Genomic DNA, 21,621 nt, shown 5'->3' with positions numbered 1-21,621 from the left:
CTGTTACCAATCTGTTGTCAAACTGTTTGGCAGTCTCCCAAACTGACCACCTCGATTGTTTTTTGCATCCTTGTCTATCATTGTGTCGTTGGTCAGTGTGTTGTCGAGGTAAAGTAATTCTGACTTTAAGTGACTTGGCCAGGATCACACAGCTTTTAGCTCTGTATTGCCAATATTTAATGTTTGATTGTATATCGTTTCCCTGCTGTAGGCTGATCCATCACCTAAGTTTTCTTTTTTTACTGTCAAACCTGTAAAACACAGCTAATTCAGGGATTTTACAGTTTAGTGAGGGAGACATCACAAAATTAGAAGGGGAAAAGGTTGGGTAAGTTATTAAGTGCTTAAATAGAGGAGTTTGTAAACTAGTTATGACCTAGAAATAAGAAAATTAACCAGCCACTCAACTCCGGGCAGATTTGGGAAATCTGAAATTAAGCCGTATCAGATTGCAAATCCAGCATCTGAAATTTATTGCTCCAAAGAGGAGAGACCTCTTCCCATGGTACACCCAGCACTAGTCTCTGGAAATTGTCCCTTATCAGGTGTTCACTATTTTTATAGGTTATTTTTCCTTAAATGTGAAAGCATACTAATAGTTTGAATATATTTTTATGTGATGTGAATTATTTTTCAGGATATTTTGTTTTTCTTCGGAAAGTAAATAGCTGTCTTGTTTTATCTCCGCTACAACCAAGGCACGAGGGTTACGTGGCCTTGATTTTAAAGGGATTTTCCAAGGGAGGTCGATAAGAATAAAATAAACAACTATTTGTCAAGGGATAGTTTAACACAAACCAGCCTGTAGGAAAGATGAATTAGTTGATTGCTAGAGCTCCATTGTGGCCTTATTAGTTTTTGGCTTCCATAAAGAGTTAAATGAAGCTTTCATTTGTGTCTTTCATTACTATAGAGAATAATGTAGAAGATTTATCAAAGTGTATCATGTGGCATTATCCAAAGGAAAAAAGTGTTCAGCCTGTGGGTCGGCCAGCTTCCTCAAACAGTAGTCCACGTGTGGAGATGCTTTCCACACTACGAGTTCCACAGAAGGAGGGCCTTGGTAAGTTTCTCTATCTCAAACACTCCCCATCTAAAGCGCTCCCCAAACTATCCACTCTTTCTGGATCATTTTCTGTCTTTTGTGGGTGGATTCACTCTTATGTAAAAACACACCTCCGTATTCACTCTTAAGGTTATCACAGAGTGTGTCCTTAAAGGTGGATGGGATTCTTTTGTGAATGTGATTTTACCTAACATATTTGTGGGCACCCTTTCATGTGTCTGCATGGATTCATGGGTATATGCTTGACCTGCTTCCTCTGTGCACCTTCCTTGAACTCTCTGTTTGGCACATCTGTATATATTTTGATATCCTTGTGAATGTGTCTATATATACCTCCTTGTGTGTGGTGTTACTATGTCTTTGCCTTGTGTTGTGTGTGGCCAGAGGGAGGGTTAAGGATAAGGATGTCTCTGCAGCTGCTGGGCCCTGTGGGAACTTGTGTATAGTCCTTGTTCTGATGAGTGGCTGGGTTTCCCAATCGGTCATAGCAGTAAGCTGTGCATGGCCCATGCTACCCGGGTCCAATTTAGACCTACTCGGGTCCTTAAGAGGATATCAGGCTCCCTCTTAGAAAGCCCAGCCATGCATACGCCATTAGCTCAGTGGAGTGCTGGAACTCTCAGGGTGTTGCAGTGTCACGAGAAATAATTGTGCATGTGGGGTTAGACCCAAGGTGACTATTAGCAAATGAGTTTTCCTATTCTTCACGAAGATGACACCCTTGTTATATTATTATTATGGTATTTGTTAAGTGCTTACTATGGGCCAAGCACTGTTCTAAGCGTTGGGATAGATACAGGGTAATCCACGTGGGGCTCATACTTTTAATCCCTATTTTACAGATGAAGGAACTGAGGCACAGAGAAGTTAAGTGACTTACCCAAGGTCATACAGCAGACAAGTGGTGGAGCTGGGATTAGAACCCACGACCTCTGACTCCCAAGCCCGTGCTCTTTCCACTAAGCCATGCTGCTTCTCAGTTATAGAACTGGGTGTATTTGTAAGGTTAGCTGTGGTGATGATGATGATAATAATAATAATACGATTGAGGATAATAATAATAATAATGGCATTTGTTAAGCGCTACTATGTGCAAAGCACTGTTCTAAGCACTGGGGGGATACAATGTGATCAAGTTGTCCCACGTGGGGCTCACAGTCTTAATCCCCGTTTTTACAGATGAGGTAACTGAGGTTCAGAGAAGTTAGGTGTGATGATGATGATGGGAGAAATGTGCATTTGCTTTAAGGGCAGTGGGTACTGGCATCAGTCGTTCAGTAGTATTTGAGCACTGTACCAAGCACTTGGCTGAACACAGTAGAGGAAAAGACACAATCCCTGTCCTTGAGAAGTTTGCAGTCTAATAGGGGAAATGGCACGAAATTAGTATGCAGTTAGAGGAGAAAAAGAAAATGGGAAAAGGATGGATGCGTGAACAACTCAGTGCTTAAATGGTGACGCTCGTAACTAAGTCCACAGGGGGCTGTGAATGCAAGTTCTTAGGGAGTGGTTTAGAGGTTATGAGTTGAGGAGAAAAAAATTAACCAGCTACTCATTTCTGGGTTGATCTGGAATATTGGAAATTATGTCTCATCTGATTTCTAACCCAGTATTAAATTGTGGTTCATTGTAAAAACATTTTATTTATTTCAATAAATCTGTATGAGGCATGTCATTTTTCAGAATCCTTGTTTTATCATTTGAAAGTGTTCCAAGTAAACAGGTGGCAAGTTTTTTGTCCATTGTTATGTATCATAAAGCTGAGTCACAGGGACTTAAGTGACCTTGCTTGTAACTGCCTTTTTCAAATAGGGGTCTCTAAGAATAAAATCAGTAATTATCTGTCTGGGTTGGTGTAGGCACAGCCCAGCCTCTAGTTAAGAAGAATTAGGTGATTGCTAGAGTTTCATTGTAGTCTTTTCAGTTCTTGACTTGCATTAAGAGTTCCGTAGCTAATCTCATTAAATTAATGAGACCCACTTTCTCTTTCTGTAGTATTTTGACGGGTCTTTCATTTTCTGTGTTTACTATAGAGGATAACGTGGAAGATTTATCAAAGACTAAAACGCAGGACTTCCCAAAGAAAAAAGGTGTTCAGCTTGTGGATCAACCATCCTCTCCACCCACAAGGTCAAAAGTAGTTATTTTTTCCAAACCACAAGGGCCACAAACGGCGTTCGTTGGTAAGTACCTCTCTGCCTCGGTCTAAAAGACTCACCAAATTATCCATGATTTCTCATTCATTTTCTTTCTTTTATTCTCCTCGTGCTTTCTTTGTGCTGGTGTGAACCCCTCTGGGTTTCTTCCTTAATCAATCAGTGAACGGTATTTATTGAGTGCTGGGCGGAGAACTGAACTAGGCTCTTGGGAGAGTTCAATACAATAGAGTTGGTAGACATGTGCCTGGTTTTCTCAAAGTATATCCCAAAAGACCTGTAGGTGCACGCTTCTTTGGACGGGGACCTTTGTGAGTGAGCTTTTGCCCACTTATATTTGTGTGTCTTACATGTCTGCATGCATTTGTGAATGTATGCTTGTCCTGCTTTTTCTGCTTGAGCTCTGTCATTCTGTGTGTTACAGCTGTCTAGGATTTTGTTCACAGGTCATTGTGAATGTATATAGTTAAGCATGTACCTATTTGTGTGGTATTCCTCTTATATATAGCTGTGTGTATCTCTTACTCCCCTGCTTTGTGCACATGGATGGAGGGAGAGAGGGAAGAATGGAGGTAAAGGGCTGGGAGGGTCAAGGTCCCTGGAGAGCTGGGCAGTTGGGGATGAAAGTAATCTTATCAATCAATCGTATTTATTGAACGCTTACTGTGTGCAGAGCACTGTACTAAGCGCTTGGGAAGTACAAGTTGGCAACATATAGAGACAGTCCCTACCCAACAGTGGGCTCACAGTGTAAAAGGGGGAGACAGAGAACAAGACCAAACATACTAACAAAATAAAATAAATAGAATAGATATGTACAAGTAAAATAGAGTAATAAATATATACAAACATATGTACATAGATACAGGAGCTGTGGGGAAGGGAAGGAGGTAAGATAGGGGGGATGGAGAGGGGGACAAGGGGGAGAGGAAGGAAGATCTTATGCTGGCCTATGGAATCCAAGACCAACTTAGATCTGCTCAGGTCCTAAAAGGGATTTGCTTCTCCCTCCCAAGGTGCCCAGCCATACCTGTAACCTCATTGTGGGCAGGGAACTTGTCTACCAACTGTTATACTCTCCCAGACACTTAGTACAGTGCTCTGCACACAGTAAGCACTCAGTAAATATGATTGATAATAATATTATGGTATTTGTTAAGCGCTTATTAGGTGCCAACCACTGTTCTAAGCACTGTGGTAAATACAAGGTAATCAGGTTCTCCCATGTGGGGCTCACAGTCTTAATCCCCATTTTACCAATGCAGTAACTGAGGCACGGAGAAGTTAAGTGGTTTACGTGAGGTCCCACAGCAGACATGTGGCAGAGCTGGGATTAGAACCCATGTCCTCTGACTCCCAAGCCTGTGCTGTTTCCACTAAGCCACGCTGCTTCCCTAAAAACAGAGACTGATCTCAGTGGCTTGCCAGGACCCGCAGTCCCAGTAGCCCAGGGAAACAACTTCTGCATGTGTGAAAGCATGCTCTATCTAGCTACTGCACAGTCACCCCCAGTGCGAAATTAGGTGGGTGCTTAGGGTGCGGTGGCAATCACACTTCCTGCCATTTGGAAACCCCTGTTTGTTAAGGTTCCTAGTTGTTGCTGTTATAGGACAAGTGTTCATAGTAAAGATCTGCATGTTGTGGCACCCTTGGGGTTGGGAGGACCTGGTACTATACAGTTTCCCCTCCTCCAATTCCTCTTTCTGCCACAACCCACTAGAGCCAGAAGGGTCAGCAGGAGGGTGGGGGGTGAATCATGCTCTGAATCATGTGAAAGTTTTAAATTCTGCACGGATAAGTGAAGTGACTTGCCTAAGGCCACACAGCAGACAAATGGAGGTGGGATTACAACCCAGGTCCTTCCAACGCCCAGACCTGTGCTCTACCCACTAGGCACGCTGCTTCTTAATCTTTTTCAAGTCCCATCTCCTTCTCCTAGCCCTGCTCCCCTTCCCCCAACACCCCACTTCCCTCCACCAAGCCCCCCTCTCCTGACAGCAGCCTAGACCTCATCCATCCAGGCCTCCCTTCCTCTAAGCCCTCCCACTTCCCCATCGTGGTCATCTGCCTTAGACCTCTGCCGGTAAACCTCACCCCTTCTGATGGTACCCTTCCCCCCCTTCCTTTGCTTTTGCCAGCCTTGGAACCAACACAAAGCTCCAAAATCATAATAATAATGGCATTTATTAAGCGCTTACTACGTGCAAAGCACTGAATATATTTAGGGTAGCGAGGGTGGCCCGGAGGCGAGCCAGGAAACCACTGGTCGCAGGGGTCAGAGCAGCAGCGTTGCCTAGTGGATTCAGCATGGGCCCGGGAGTAGGAAAAAACCATGGTTTTAATCCCAGCTACACTACTTGCCTGCTGTGTGAGCTGGGGCAAATCACTTAACTTCTCTGTGCCTGTTACATCACCTGTCAAATGGGATTAAGACTGTGAGCCCCACGTGGGACAAGGACTGTTTCCAACCTATGTGGCTTGTATCTACTCCAGCACTTAGACCAGTGCTTGACACATTGTAAGTGCTTAACAGATACCATTTTTTTTTTCCTGGCATTGCCAAAGTGGAGACCCAGTTGTCTGTTACTTCAAGATTGATTTCCCCTGACTGCTGTGAAATCAGCTCGGGGTGGGAGACTGGAGATTGCATCTAAGGCAAAAAGTTTAATACAAAAAATGTGTTGGTGTGACCAGTGAGGGGGCTTTGAGTCATCTGCCTTTATCTCCATTTATTTAGCTCCAGGTATGCAGAGATCTGTAGATGGAAAGAACATTTGGCTTCAGACCCAGGAACTTCACAAGAGGAGCTTTCTACCAGTTAGGTCACCAAAGACTGTGGATTTATTGCTTTCCCAAGGCCAAGGTAAGATCAGGTATGAAAAAGCCATCTTGTTTAACTGCAGCTATTTTTTCGCCCAAGTTTACCCTGTAGGAATGCAACTTTTGCTTTATTCAATTTTGTTTTCTCATAAAATTAGTATACCATTGCCTGAAAAATACACAAAAGAAGTATTAACTACACCTGTTTTATTCATTTAAAGTACGTGGCCAGAAACCCTTCGTGGACACAGTCACACCAGTTTGGAACAAAAACTTCCCATTATCGACCAGAATGATCACCCAGGTTGCAAGGGTGGATATGAGCAAAATTAATGCATCCAAATACCGATCTTTCCCTGTGATTTCTAGACTACTGTCAGGTAAGTTAAGGCCTTTTTTGTGCCTGAAATATGCCTACAGAGAAAGGAAGTGCTCTGCACTATTCAGGAAACCCATCTTGAGCTTTTCAACCCGGTCTTTTGTTCTTCAATAAGGGCAGATTCTGAAAATACTAAGTGTAGGATGTTTATCTTTTACACAGAAAGCTTTCCACGCTATGTTTTTTTCTGAGCCCTAGCATATGTTCACTAGTTTATTTATACTTCATTTTTAAGAGCTCACACTGCCCCATCTTTCTCCTCACTTATAGCCATAGAAACACAAGGGGGCACATAAAGTAGGTCAGTTCAGTTTTTTAGGCTTCCAGTTTTTTTCCCCACTACCAGCCAATGCATTGTTTCCATTCCTGGATTAATACCACTGAAACACTTTAGGAAATTGAATTCCAGAAGACGAGAAAGTGTCAGAGAGATAACATGTCTCCCATAAGCTCCTTATGGGCAGTGATTGCAACTATTAATTCTATTGTATTTTACTCTCCAAATGCGTAGTACAGTTCTCTGCACACAGTAAGTGCTCAATAAATATGATTGAATGATTTGAGCCAAACAAAATAACTTTTTATCTGCCCAAGGGCTTAGAACAGTGCTGGACACATAGTAAGTGCTTAACAAACACCATTATTATTTTGACCCTAATTGAAACGTATTGCAAAAAAAGTTTGATTCCAGTTATGTAAGTAGGCATTGAAATCCTTGTTTGAATTTGAAATTGTACTTTTCATTTGTAAACAGTAAAGGACACTCAGCTTCTGCCATTTCAACTGGCCACTAAGCAGACTAACTATTTGGCGAAGAATTCGCTTTCTCCTGCTAAAAGGACCTTCAGTGCAGGTAAGTATGTCATTTCTCGTGTTAACAAAACTCAACTTCACCTGTACTCAGGTGGTCTCTCTGCTTTCATTTTCAAGAGACAATTTGTATACTTTTAGTGAAAGGATAACATGGTTACCAATAATGACTTTTTTCTTCGAGTGACTGACAGACTAGTTTGCAATGGTCTGCTTAGTGACCTTAAATTAGGTTTCATAAGCAAAAACACTCCCAAAAATCAACAACCATAAAATTGAGGACAGAAAGCTCACTAGTTTTTCCTTTGAAGGAACACTGTTTTCAGGGAGTCACAGTAGTTAAGGGAGAAAGAATCTAAGGTGTCCATTATTAACAGGAGGCTTGTCATGCTTCTCTGTTTCTCATCACCTCTGTCCACTCTTCCACCCTAAGGATATGGCCAATCCCCATTTTAAGGAGCAGAACTATTGCACTATCTACCACCACCTTGAACTGATTCATTTATCTTGCACCTGGCACCATTGCAGATTCCCTCACGGGAGGAAAATAGAGAGAAGTGCCTATGAGACAATAAACAAAGTTCCTGGATTTGCCTCCCTTCCTCTCAGCTTTGCTCCACCCTTTACCCCTCCTGATGAGCTGGACTGCTAGGGAAAAGCCAAAAAACTAGTGAGAACATAAGCAATACCCTACTGTCTGTCTCAGGTCAGTGGCCCAGTGGTCACAGAAGATGCTTGAAAAAGGACAGTGACAGTTGCTCTAAGTGACATCTCATTGTGTTAGCAATGTTCCTTTACCCCTTCAGCTTTGTCCTGTAGTAACCTGTTACTAACCTTTTGCCAAAGTCTGTGTTCAAACCCTAACTGAAACCACTGTTACTTTCCCTTTGCACATCTTCCAGTGATGATGAATGCTATCTTATTGCAAATGGTTAACAGCTTACACTTGTTTCTTTACATTAGTAAAATACCAGAAAGATAGGATTTGCTTTTTAATACTGGAAAAGAAAATATTGCTCTTGATCACAGGTACCAAGAATGCTTCTCACCTTTTTGGTGTATGCACTCGGTTCCAGCCCGCTGCACAGATTACAGAGGTAAGTGAAAGTAAACAATTTATTAGACTGTGAGCCCCTTGAGCTCAAAACTCTACCAACTTTATTGTGTGTTGGACACAGTAAGTCATTAAATACCATCGACTGAGAAAACAGACTTTGTTCAGCTGTGGTATAGCTCTTTGTAATAACATGTTATACTGTAGAGAACTTTGAACAGAAATGTTTTTCTAGGTTTGATGTTTGCATAGATGCTGCTGTCATTTTTGTGGAAGGCAGAAAATAGGAAGCAATGTGGCCTAATGGAAAAGAGCATGGGTCTCCAAGTCAGAGGACTGGGGTTCTAATCCCGGCTCTGCCAGTTGTCTGCTGAAGGACCTTGGGCATGTCACTTACTTCTCTGTGCCTCAGTTTCCTCAACTGAAAAATGAGGATTCAGTACCTGTTCTCTCCCCTCCTCCTTAGAAGGAGGGCCTTATGGGAGAGGGACTCTGTCCCTCCCCATAAACTTGTATTTACCCCAGTCCATAGAACAGTGTCTTGACACATAGTAAGTGCTGAACAAATAGTATAAAAAAAGACACAACATGCCAACATTATATTGCCTACATTCTCACTTTCCTGGGAAAAAATTTTGTTGGACAGTTGTATGGTAAGTCCAAATCACCTGTGATGGACTGCAGTGCAGCTTCCATGGATGCCATCTAGCACCACTGTCCACTAAGCTTCAAAAACATTTTGGATATGGACCACCCTCCTTTTCTGCCACAATTCTCAAGTGTTCCTCTTCATTTCCTAGCAGGCTTCCTCCTTTTTTGATAATACTGGAGGAATTTTTTTATTTAGACTGTAAGCTCATCAATCAATCAATCGTATTTATTGAGCGCTTACTGTGTGCAGAGCACTGTACTAAGCGCTTGGGAAGTACAAGTTGGTAACACATAGAGACAGTCCCTACCTAAATACATAAAGACAGTCCCTAAATTATGGGAAGGGAAATATCTACTACTTTTTTTGTGTAGTAAATGCTCGATAAATATACTGCTGATTGATTAGCAGCTCTGGGGTCCTTCAAATTCCTACCTAATTTCATGTAGAACATAAATTATGCTTGACGAGTTTTCCATTTTTAAAGATGTCATCACTTTTTTTTGCCACCTGTAACACAGACCAAGTTCTGGGTACAACCTACAGCTTTATCTTAAAGTCTAGAGCCTGTCCCCAATCCCTTTTCTAAAGTTATGTATTTTTGCCCCCTCACCCCAACTCACAAGGATATTAAATTTCAATGTGTGATCACTCTTGCAGTGATCTTTCTTTCTCATCTACAATACCAAGTTAAATCTGTTATATACAATTTGTAAATATGGTCATCTTATCATGAATGCCCAGCTGGTCTAGGAAGATTACCTAGATAATTCTTGCTTCAAGTGGCTGAGAGAGAAGAATTTTGGGAGTTGCTGGCATTTGTATAAACTTCAGTCAGGCTCTAAGTACTGCTTTATAAAAGGCCAAGATACAAGCCTAATAATAGCCACCAGTAATTCCATCAACAGAGCTGCATAATTTGACCATGTTCATTTATTTTGTAGGTGTAAAATGCTCTAGTTGGATTCAAGGAAAAATAACAGAAAATTGTTCCTTTTTTCAGATGCCCTTGTTTCTTTCTGGAAAGAGTTTCTGCCAATCAAGACCAGAAATGATCACTACAGTTAAAAACAGGTCATTCCTGAAACACTAAGTTACTCAGAGGCAAGTTAAAGTATTGAGAACAAAAGTGCCAATTAAAAACAAAAACGCATGCGTACCGTATCACATTCTGTAAAGCTCCACTCCTTTGTCTCAATGTTCAAATTTACCCCAGTTATCACTGCAGGAGCTGTAAAGGAAATCCACTCCAGACCTGAATACAGAGGGCAGGTAAGCATCATTCTCTAATCTCGTAAAAGAAAAATTCTTTTGTAAAAGGTTCCTAGTGGCACAGCTGCCACGGAGACAAGAATCCAAAGGGCAGTAACCACTGTAATTTCCAGATTTTATAGCCAGCTGGCCTTTTAGACAGTCAACTCAAGCTTAACAGTGTCTGTTCAAAAACCTTGTTAAAGAAAACTTGAACGTTTGCTTGGATAGATGTTGGGGAGCCATTTTTTCACCACTGCACTGCGCTGGTGGAAGAACGGGCCCTACCTCTTCCACAGCCCCTTAGTCATAATGCCTAATGAAAACACACAGCCTGAGGTATGATTTCTGTTAATATAAAATATTTGACAATCTTGATCAGAAATACCGTACATTTTTTACAGCATCCAGGAATGGTAAGCAGTAACTACAACTCAAATGGATAGCATCTATCTGTCTATTAGTTTGCCCAGCTGTTCCGAGCTGATCTTAATGCTGAGAAAAAATAATTTTAGGGGAGAGCCAGTTTCCCTATGTTTGGTCTTTTAAGCTATCAGATGCTTTTTCTCCTTACCTCAACTTGTCAGGGTCCATTTCTCTTTACATTCCATACAGAGTTCTTTGGAAAAGAAAAATAGTATTAATCACTTCAGTGCAGAAAACCAAGAGACACAACTTGGGTGTTTTAGGTACTTTTATTTAATAAATAACTTCAGTAATAGCATTGTAAAAAGTGAACAACTGTTAAAATAAAAAGGCACTTAAAAAGAGTGTGACTAGAATAAAACAGAAGATAATCTGAATGGTCAAAGGCAAATTTACAGTGATCCCATATGGCACTTGTTGAAAACTAAGAGATCTTTTGAGTGACAACTGACATAAAAGCCACAGTAAAACTTCATGAGTTCTCTACTAAAAAAAGGCAAATTTACAGCTAACACTGCAAAGAAAAGTTGTGCCAATATAAAAATATTACAAAAACTGCAATCAAATACGGTCAAAGATTAGAAATGAAGACACAAAAGCACCAGGCTTTAAACCAAGGGTGGGGGTGGGAACAACAACAAAAAAAAAACAAACCAAAAAAACCCCAAAACCCAGCAACAACAACAAAAACCCTAACAGGAGACATGACATGGATTAAGGCTTTTATGTAAATGTTGCTATTCAAGAACTTACTTGCAGTATTATAGGCCAGGGCTTGAATTTACAAAAAAAAAGGCATAAAAGTTACAAAGCAGCAGTAACTTTGGAAAAATGGCACACAGGTTTTAAAGCTATTTTTCACCTCCTAATTCTTTCACTCAATCCCTGATCATTTTGAGAACTTTTTGAAGTCCCTGAAACCTTTCCATATTCTGAACCCAATCAGTGTCCCAAATATGCAATCATATGTCTGATGTACTGTGTGAGAGATCAGCCTAAAAGCGATTCTATAAAAAACAGCCTAGAACTTTGGATTTTAATTTATCTGCAAGCTAAGCCTCCATTATAATACCTAATGGATAGGCCCTCATTATATTATTTTAACCATGTTCCTCAACTATTTTAACAATATCTTACATTTCATATAGATGATCTGGATTTCAACAATTCAGGAGGAAGAAGGTCCAAAAGGCACAATGTAACCATAGCTGACTAGGATAACTATCCCATCAAGTTTTCTGTCAGTCCCCTGGCACTGATCACTTTTATTTGCAAAAAATTATACATTTGTACATTTTCCAAACCTGCATAAGAAATACCTCTATGTAATGAGTTAGTAAAGTCATTGCAGTATTGCCCTAAAGCTATCTTACTGTGACTACAAAAATTGCAAACAGTGTTGTGAAGTGAACACAGTTAGTGTTCATTTTCCCTCATACTTAGGATTCACCACAGTTGTCACTGCACTCTTATAAATAGGATTTTCACCCTAGAAAGAAAAAATACACACATATTACGGTTACTGGAAAGTCATACAATTTTATCTGGTAAAGTACTAGCAGTACCAACATGGTTGTTGGATACTTTCATCTAATAAAATGTAAAAAAAAAAAAATACTGGAGAAGATATAAAAGCTAAATGAAAAAACTCTGAGCCAGAGGCTAAAAGTATTTTTTGAGCAACTATTGTATATTGTCCTTTGAGAAAGCTAATATGTTGTATATCAAAATTCACTCCTAAAGTTCAGACAGTATAAACAAATTAAAATCTTCCAATTCAGCAATACTTTAAATGAGCAAAATGTTACCTCTTCCCATCATAGAAAACCCAATCTTATAAATTAGGGCTCAAGAAATAATTTCTTACTTAACAGCAACCAGTGTAAAACCAAGATTAAGTGCTCCTCCTATATATAAACAGCAGTGAAGCATACAGGCACCTGAGACTAGGCATTTAAACAGAACCAAATGAAGCTGGGTTATCTGGGGTACTCTTCACTATTAGTCTCCCCAGGAGGAAAGCGAAAGCCACACAGGTACGTAGAAAATCCAGAAATGGAGATGGGAGAGCTGGAGACTAGAATTGATGAGCAGACCCAGAGGTAGGGGTTTAAAGCGTCGGATGTAGTGTCTTTTTGACTGGCGGATGACCTAAGGGATTGCTTGTAAATGCCTTTAAATAGTTTCATTTACGACCAGTTTTATTAGGAGAAAGACAATTTTACACAGATTCTTCACAAGACCTGTCATTTATCCATTTGCAGAATTCTTCCCCTCAATGCCTCTTTTGTGGGTACGTTTCTGTGTTCATTTCAATTTTCCCAGGCACTGTTTATTATAGATAAAAGCAGTGCTGACTGCCAGGCTCTTGAATTACTGCCACTATTTTTCACCCTCACCCTTGGCTCTTACTCAGCCAAGTCTGCAGGAATCATTCCAATGCATGAAGATTGTTTTCTTTTGTGGGCAATGGTGGTGTACTGCCATGCAGATAAATAAGCCTTTACAAATTCTGATCATAAGGCTCAATATCAAAATGGACTTTAGATTATTTTTTAAAAATGGTATCTGTTAAAGCATTTACTAAGCCTCTGTTAAGCACTGTAACTCAGCCCTGGGGCAGATAGATACAAGTTAATCAGGTTGGACACAGTCTTAATCCCCATTTTATGGATGATGTAACAAGCACAGAGCAGTTAAGTGACTTACCCAAGGTCACACATTTGACAAGTGTCAGAGCCAGGATTAAAAATCTGCGTCCTGCATCTCTAAAAAATCTATTTTTAATACAGATTGTTATGTCTTTCCCTGACACTAATGACTCTCTGAACTTGATTCAATATCAACATTTCCTAAAGCAATTCTAAGGAGTGCTTCCATTTCTTACCATAATTTAATGAGACAAGGAAGAAAATTTGGTGCTGTTTTTTTCCTAAAACTCCCTGGGAATAAGGCTATTTAATGCATTGAAGCCAATTAGTGAAGCTTTGCCTTGAACATAAACAATGCATAGCCAAGAGATCTGTCTGGATTGCAGAAACAGTGGATAGTTCAGTAACCATAAACTCTCTGGGCCAGTTCCCCCTCCCACAAAATGAGGGCAATAATAACCTGCTCCTCAGCAACATTAAACTGAAAAGAAGTTGACTTTCCCAATTGCTTAGTACAGTACTCTGCACATGCCACTGACTGATTGAGAGAACATACACAGGTAAGTATTTTGCACTCTTCAATAAGGGCTCAAAAATACAATAATTGCTGTACTTACCCCCGCCACTCCCACCCCACAACTCCCCAGTAAGGCTCACAATTTGGAAACAAAAAAATAGCAAATCAAAGGAGTGGGGTTGGATCAACGCCCCCCCCTCCCCTTTCAGTCCAACTGAGGGGGCTGGAAACCTTTGGTTTTAAAATTCCAAGTCCATTCTGACTTTTTAAATAAGAAACTAGCTAATGGGTTCACTCGCTTAACCCTGTTTCAAATATTACTTAAAAATTATTAAGCTATAGGTTCCTCAGCTTATTTGTACAATTTTTGAAACGTCCTAAAAAGTACCTTCTGCTGCACAGCTCGTTACAATGGACTATTCTCAGAACTCATATAGCTTATTGAGAAACAAAGCATCAAAAAGAAAAGAAAAACATTCGAGTACATGCTCTAATTAGAAGTGCAAAAGGGACATAAAGGTATATTTTTTTCAAGTTCACCTATAAGGAGAAAGAAGGATCAGAACTTAATAATAGATAAATGGTTTACACTAACCTAGCTGACAGTTATTTTAATAAACTGACGGAAGGTCAAATGGAAGACCTTACCTTTCAAGAAATACTTCACTTCAGAAAAATCCAGATGAACTCAAAAGTTTACCATGCACGGTTAGCAGACAAAATGAAATGGAATCTATCACATGCCTGCCCAAATGAGCAAAAGTCACACTAGGTTTAAACCAAGAATTCTGGCATTAACACCCTTTGGAACTCCTCCAAAATGCTATTGCAAACCTGTTGGTACCATTTAGTGAGAGTTGTTAAATACTGGAAATGGATAATAATAACAATAATAATGATGGTATTTGTTAAGCGCTTACTATGTGCAAAGCACTGTTCTAAGCGCTAGGGAGGTTACAAGATGATCAGGTTGTCCCACGGGAGGCTCACAGTTTTAATCCCCATTTTACAGATGAGGTAACTGAGGCCCAGAGAAGTTAAATGACTTGCCCAAAGTCACACAGCTGACAATTGGAGGAGCAGGATTTGAACCCATGACCTCTGGCTCCAAAGCCTGGGCTCTTTTCCACTGAGCCACGCTGCTTCTCGATACCAACAGGGAGGTTAGAACGTCCTTCTTCGGAGGTATTTACGGAAAGATATAAAAATATCTCAGAACCCTCCTGATGGAGGCTTTAGTTTGACCAGCCAATGAATTTGTTGACATTTCATTGTCCTTTGAGCCCTGCAGTTCTTGCAGTCTGGATAAATCTGCTCCAGCACTAAATGGTACCTCAATGACCTGAAGGAGTTAATGCATCTCCAAAAGTGCTTAAACAGCCAAGGAGTAGCTGGCTCAACTGGTATGATATGGCCCCATATTTGCAATGTGCTTGACAGCTGTTTATATCAGTTCATAGTACAGAGTTCATTTTGCTTGACATATTGCCAACAGTTTCTACTATTAATGCTTGATTTTATATTCTTTGAGAAATTGCCTCTTAAGAACACCATCTAACAGATTTCATAACTACCAAAGAAAAAGATGCCTTTGCTGCAAGCCGCAGCATGGCCTAGTGAGCAGAGCGCAAGCCTGGGAGTCAGAAGGAACTGAGTTCTAATCCTGCTCCTTCACTTGTCTGCTGTGTGACCTTGGGCAAGCTCACTTAACTTCTCCGTGCCTCGGTTACCTGATCTGTTAAACAGGGATTAAGACTGTGACCGACCTGATCACTTTGTATCTACGCCCAGCACTTAGAACAGTGCCTAGCACATAGTAAGTGCTTAACAAATACCATAAAAAAGAAGTCCAATTTGACATGAAAAGTATTGGAATTATTTAGTTGAATAGCTTTAAATCTTACACAAAAACACTTACTATATTCCTCAAACATTTTCCTGCCCTTGAAGCAAAGTAGTGACGGGTATACAAGCCAGTTAAAAATGGGGAGAGTTCCGGCAGTCGAGAATTCACAATATGTCACAATGCAGAAAGTATCAAGTGATTTAGTTCTTCCTTCTCTTATTAAGGGATGTAGTAACTCCTTTATCTAAAGAGCATCTGCCACGTCTAATAACCCCCCCACCCCACACTCACTCACTCTCTTTTAAAACAAGGGCTCTTGCCCTATCATACCCAAATGTCATTCTGAATAGAGCTATTCTCCAAGGGCTGATAAATAGTAACTCAGAAGTCGTCAAGCAAGAACTAGGCTTAGAGCTGTCTTGCAGCCAGCGCCAACAATAATGATTAATGTGTTGCTGTAGTACCTTTGTGCTTTCCTCTAAATCTGCTCATTTAAAATGCCAAAATTAAAAGCAGCAGCAGTACCAAACAAGACTCGAGCACACAGTGAGGTGAAAAATTAAAAGCTGACATGCAACGAAAAGGGAAATTGAAAAGGAAATACGAACGGAGATTTAGAGACCCGCTTTACGTCCATAGTTTGGATTCTTGAACTTATTAATAGGACTCTTGTAAATCGGATTTTCTTGCTGAAGTAAAAGAAATGATCATTTCGAATGACTAACAAAAAGAAAACGAGACATTCTTAAATCTGACAAAGGGAAAAGTTGTGCTATCCGCTATCCGTGTGTTCAGAAGGAGCTTTTATGCGTTTCTAGTACTGAAAAGGGACGCAATTGACCAAGCCGGGCTAAAACCGTCATCGTTAGGTCACAGCGGCCATTTACTCAGCAGATCCCGACTGGAGTGGAGCTAGGGTATTTGCTTTAGTGGAGACATCCCGAGAGATCAAATCTGCTCCAGAATTGAGCCTAACCCTGGGTAAAATAAGTCAGCAGAGGAACATCCAAGCTCACTAGAGCAAAACCCTAAGCCCCAGGCTACCCCTTTAAAAGGCTTTCAGTCTTTAAAAGCCTGAATTTGCTTCCCTAGGCTTCCTTTGTCTGGGCCTCTCAGGAAGACACTGGAGCCAATTTCCAGAGGAATAAGAGGACAGGATGCAGCTGAACAGCGGTTTTGAGTAAATTCTACTCACTGCCAGCTGTCACATAGAGGGGCCACCAGAATAGAATTTCTCGTCCCAATGATTTGTCTTTTCACCACTGTGTGCCATATATTCAAAATTCTTATGTAAAAATAGCTTTTCCTGCAGGTACTCTTGCAACAAAAGTATCCTGCCACAATACTACCACTTTTGTTTCTCTTATTCACTCCCCCAAAATGAGAATGAGATTACTCTATTGAAGATTTGATCAGTGCAATTTCCAGAGCAGCTTTGCATTTTGGGCTTCTTAGCAATATAAAAGCATACTTTCCAAACAAATTTTATTATGTGACTCACCGTATCCCACTTGGCATTCATCTTCTCTTTTTCAAATTTAGCAAATTCTCTTCTGTCATGTATAATCATCAACAGCTTCCAAATCAGCAGTAAAGCAAGGCCAATAAGAACAATTCCTGCAACCACCCCAGCTACAATTGGAATAATGTCCGGGCCAGTGGGGCATTCTGGAAAAGGAAAATATTCCACATGGTAAGGGTGTTAATTATTACTTCCTAACAGCAGAATCCTAAAGTAGGAGAGGACCTAGAGGGTCAAAATGTTTTTCTGCTTCTTTAAGTAAAATTCCATCTCCCTTATTTAAGCCTTTGAACATATGGAGAACAATAGTTAACATCCTCTTCCTAACATTCTTTAACTACTTGAAAACACTTCTGGCACTGAATCCAATCTCTTCTTCGGGTGACATAACAATTATTTTAAACTCTCCTCCCAATACCTACCCTTTAATCCTTTTGTTTGCTTAGTACAACGGTCAATCAATACCACTGATTTGTTTAGTGACCTACATCGAATTCAGGATCTGCTCAGTGTGTAGAGGAAGGATTGCTTCCTCTCACTTGCACTTTACCCTTCAGCTATGTTGGCTAGTTAACAAAAAAGACTATAATACTGAGTCAGTCCATTTAGGGTCAAAGTAAGAGCTTTTGTTTTTATCCATAGTCTGTGGGGAGGTATTATTACTTGGATATTCACTTAAAAATGTATATGACTACTAACATTTAAGTTGATAAGCAAGATCCAGAGACCTGGCTGTGGGTATCACTAGATAACCCCTTACAGTAATCAAAGGCTAACTGTCTAGTTAGGTGTCCTGAAATGACGGTTTTCACTAATGTCTCTGTTGGAACAGATCCATGGGAAAGGGGCACAAAATTAGCTACTTGTGATCCCTTCGTTCTTTAAGGAACATGTTTTCTAATTTTTAGAGGAAGTGAAGAAATATCTACTCTAGTTTTAAGCTTTAAATAACCAAATTTATAGATGATCAGGAGGCAGTGTTTGATGGGCATTGCTGTAGAATCCAACTATGAAAAGATGTCAGTGACACGTAAGCGTAAAGACTATCTGCACGGAAAATTCTGCTTAGTGGCTTAATGGGAAGAGGTTATGTGGTGTTAGAACCCAGCACTGCTGTAAATAAGACGAGCACTACTTTTGTGTTTAAAAAAAAAAACAGAAGTGCTCTCATCCAGGGACAGCACGGCTGTCTTTCCTTGCTGCTCAGAACAATCCCACTTTTCTCCCTGCTGGGGCCAGCCCTCATCTTAATAGGAAGAAAGTCTGCAATCTACAATTTACCCCAATTCTAAATCCTTGGTCCCCAAACATTGTGGATTGTCACTTCTACTGAGAAATGAATGAGGCATAAAATAGATGCTGGAGGGAGAATGTTTGCCGGGAGGAAGTTTGTACCTGGGGTGTCCACCACATGAACAATGGCTTCGTTATTTCCATTGACAGAATACGTAAAATAGAACCAGCAGTCGTCGGCGTCTTTCTCTTTACAGTGAGAGAGAGGATCAACCTGGCCAGGTTGGGGTAACTTGTCCCGATTTTCAACCAGGGTCATGTTGAAATGACTACATTCTTGTGTACAAGTGTCTTTCTTCTCTCCTTTATCGAAGGCTCGGCACTGCACACATTCTCTGTTGCAACACAAATCGATAACATTAGAAGTAATTGAAGAAAACACAACGTAAATGACAAGGAAAGTCCAATTATTGGGGTTAATAAGGTTAAGAGATGGAGGGGAGCTAGAAAAGTACAGGGCCTTTCAGTTACTGGTAACCAAGCAGGAGGGCCACAACTCTATTTTACAGGACTTGGGGGATCAGTTAGCTTAGGAAATCATCCTGGAGAAAAATCTTGTATTTAACTTATGAGTCAAAAAGTTAACACATATCCATCCATAACCACCTCCTTATTCATTCATTCAATCATATTTATTGAGCACTTACTGTGTGCTCTGCTTCCCAAGTACTAAGCAATTGGGAAGTACAAGTTGGCAACATATAGCGACGGTCCCTACCCAACAGCGGGCTCACAGTCTAGAAGACTCTTACTGTGCTGAACTAAGCACTTGAGATAATGCAACCTTGGCAAGACTCACATGCCCTGTTTATAATTTAATGTGGGAGACAGATAAAAATTATTTTGTGAAAGCAGAAGGAAGCACAAAACCGATGGGGGCAGCAATACAAATGGACTGAATGCGAAGAACTATACATGTTTAAGTCCTGGGCCCATGAGTAAAATGAACAAGTGCTAAGGGTGGGCACTGGGCTATGATTAGGGCTTGCTTTTTTTTTTTTTTTAATGGCATTTATTAAGCGCTTACTATGTTCAAAGAACTGTTCTAAGCGCTGGGGAGGTTACAAGGGGATCTTGAAGACAGGGCAAGCTATAGACTGGGGAGGGTCATCTGCCTAGGGAACAAAGGATGGTTATTTAAGATAAGGCTTCTGGGTGATCAATGTTGTACTGGTACTTTTACCTCTAAACCTCCAACACCTGTCTGTCCAAAGACACATGACTGAACCCCCTCACAAGAGCAACAGAACAAAGCAGTTGCTTTCCCCTAGAAGCCCACACTTACTTGTGTTCGGCGCAGACTCCCAGGCAGGTCTGGCACATCTCACAAGTCGGCCCTTGGAATTTGGGATCCGTGCACTTGCAGGAGCCACACTCACAGATCCCGCGACCGTTGCAGATCTGTCCGTTTGATGCCAAGCAGGAAGAGGTATCCAGTGAACAATCACATGCGCTGCCAGTGAAGTTGGGGTTACACTCACACACACGACATTTACAGACCCCATTTCCTACAAGTTAAACATCATTTTAATTCACAATACCAGCAGCAAGCACACTGTCACAGTATCACTCTTTTTTAAATTCCAAGATAAAATTAAGGAGTTGGGTGGGGGAGGTGGGAAAGGGGGCTGGTTTATAAGGAGAACATATTTCAGTATTTCTTTTCTTAGGTTCACGGTTTTTTCAATTAGCTTTGAGATATCCAACAGTGCCAAGCATGTACCAGCAGATAATACATTTGGAGATGATTATTCTCCACCTGGACACTGATATCTGCTTTTCCTAAACACCAAGAACAGAATCCTTAGGCTGCCCTTCTCGACTTGCAGGAAAATGTAATGTCTTTAGAGCACTAGGAGAAGTTCAGTTTAGGCCTCTGAAGCTATTACCTTCCCTGACACTAGCAAAAGTGGTGGTGCCTTTAGCTCATATCCAGGTTCAGTGTTTCTGATACCTCCTTTGCTAAGAGAATCTCCAGATTTTGATTGAGCACTCAGGAAAATAAGTTTAAAATCATGGGTCTGACCTCATTAATCCTCTGCAACAATCGGTGGCTAAGTCTATTGGTCAGGTTTCTAAAATGATAGGAAAAGGAGATAAAAAGGAAAAGAGGAGGAAGGGAAATGGAGAAAGAAGGTTAGAGGAAGGGAAGGAACAGAAGAAAGAGGAATTGGAGCAGGACCTATGAAGAGTAGGAGAGAAAGAAAAAGTTACCTTCTGCTCTAGCCACTTCTCACCTCCTGTAGCTTCTCAGGCTTAATGCACCATAAAGGGAGCCACTCTAAACAAGGCCATGTGCTGACACTGAAAGCTTCCCTGCTCTAGACATCCACAAATTACCCCATGTAGCTGGCTCTTGGTTTTCACCTTACCCTGCGCCTATGATTTTGATATGATTCCTGTAGACCAGTGTGGGGATGAGGATGTTTGATTAATGCTGCTTCCACAGTACAGACAGCCCTGGGAACAGGCAGCAAAGGCTGAGGAAGGAACATGGGCACAATTCCCACAGGCTATTTTACATCTAATTAAATCACTGCCATCATAGGGGATGAAGAGATTTCTCTCTTCCAGACTGGCCTTACCTCTACCCACACCTAGACAACCTGCTGGCCCTTTGACTATCAGGACAGGGCTTGCCACAGTGCAAAAAGACACTTCCTTAAGAGGGCCAGTGGGTGGTTAACTTCGCACTCTTTTGTCAAACCAAGACTAAAACACAACAATTTTGATGAATATAAGACAAGGCTCAAGCTAGTGACCTAATTCAATATTTAAGGCAAGTTTTAGTTGCCTTAGACACTTGATTGAAGGTGTTTAACATCTCCTGCTCTCAAACTGGCTAAAGTTAAGGCATCAAATTAGAAACCCCTCCTCACCTCCACAAATCAAGCCATTGGATCGATCACAGTTGAAATTGTCACATTCACAGAATTTGCCGGAGTAGACTTCGTTTGTGTTATCCCTCTTCCTACACACACACTGCCCACATACACACTCTCCATTGTTACTACAGATTTCCGAACTATTTTCTTTCCTACAGTAAGCATCCATATCTTCGCTGTTTACTTCATCTGTGCTACACTCACAGTGTCTACCAACGCGTCCCTCGTTGCACCTAGAAAGAGATGAAATAGATTCCAAAATATTCAGCCATTTGAAATTAGAGCAGTACAAAACT

The 21,621-nt window shown here is 40.8% G+C and overlaps 2 protein-coding genes across 14 annotated transcripts in view; one reads left to right on the top strand and one right to left on the bottom strand.

Moving 5' to 3' along the window:
• CCDC7 (coiled-coil domain containing 7) overlaps nucleotides 1–21,621 on the top strand; it is a 77,820-nt gene that overhangs the window by 49,758 nt on the left and 6,441 nt on the right. For 6 of the 11 annotated variants that reach the window (XR_005453672.1, XR_005453675.1, XR_005453676.1 and 3 more), the window contains 9 exons: nucleotides 914–1,063; nucleotides 3,100–3,249; nucleotides 5,960–6,085; nucleotides 6,264–6,422; nucleotides 7,176–7,274; nucleotides 8,261–8,328; nucleotides 9,938–10,038; nucleotides 10,163–10,206; nucleotides 17,168–17,255. Coding sequence is in view for 2 of the 11 variants with exons in the window: in XM_038755732.1 (XP_038611660.1) it covers nucleotides 914–1,063; nucleotides 3,100–3,249; nucleotides 5,960–6,085; nucleotides 6,264–6,422; nucleotides 7,176–7,274; nucleotides 8,261–8,328; nucleotides 9,938–10,027 (842 nt within the window). In the remaining 9 variants the exon portion in view is untranslated. Of the gene's footprint in view, nucleotides 1–913; nucleotides 1,064–3,099; nucleotides 3,250–5,959; nucleotides 6,096–6,263; nucleotides 6,423–7,175; nucleotides 7,275–7,759; nucleotides 7,938–8,260; nucleotides 8,332–9,937; nucleotides 10,119–10,162; nucleotides 10,207–10,589; nucleotides 10,788–17,167; nucleotides 17,256–21,621 lie in introns of those variants that run through there. The other 5 variants (XR_005453671.1, XR_005453670.1, XR_005453677.1 and 2 more) reach the window with 5 other exon arrangements.
• Nucleotides 10,865–21,621, bottom strand: part of ITGB1 (integrin subunit beta 1) — a 141,345-nt gene continuing 130,588 nt past the window's right edge. For 2 of the 3 annotated variants that reach the window (XM_038755735.1, XM_038755734.1), the window contains 6 exons: nucleotides 21,320–21,558; nucleotides 19,726–19,948; nucleotides 18,543–18,775; nucleotides 17,127–17,293; nucleotides 16,234–16,314; nucleotides 12,012–12,100 (listed from right to left, as the gene is read on the bottom strand). In XM_038755735.1, coding sequence (XP_038611663.1) covers nucleotides 16,240–16,314; nucleotides 17,127–17,293; nucleotides 18,543–18,775; nucleotides 19,726–19,948; nucleotides 21,320–21,558 — 937 coding nt within the window. In that variant the 3' untranslated portion in view covers nucleotides 12,012–12,100; nucleotides 16,234–16,239. Of the gene's footprint in view, nucleotides 12,101–16,233; nucleotides 16,315–17,126; nucleotides 17,294–18,542; nucleotides 18,776–19,725; nucleotides 19,949–21,319; nucleotides 21,559–21,621 lie in introns of all 3 variants that reach the window. The other variant, XM_038755736.1, reaches the window with a different exon arrangement.

The sequence above is a fragment of the Tachyglossus aculeatus genome, chromosome 13 (assembly GCF_015852505.1).
Source record: "Tachyglossus aculeatus isolate mTacAcu1 chromosome 13, mTacAcu1.pri, whole genome shotgun sequence".
NCBI classification, from domain to species: domain Eukaryota; kingdom Metazoa; phylum Chordata; class Mammalia; order Monotremata; family Tachyglossidae; genus Tachyglossus; species Tachyglossus aculeatus.
Note: the sequence above shows the minus strand (reverse complement) of the source record. Positions and strands in the feature narration are given on the sequence as shown.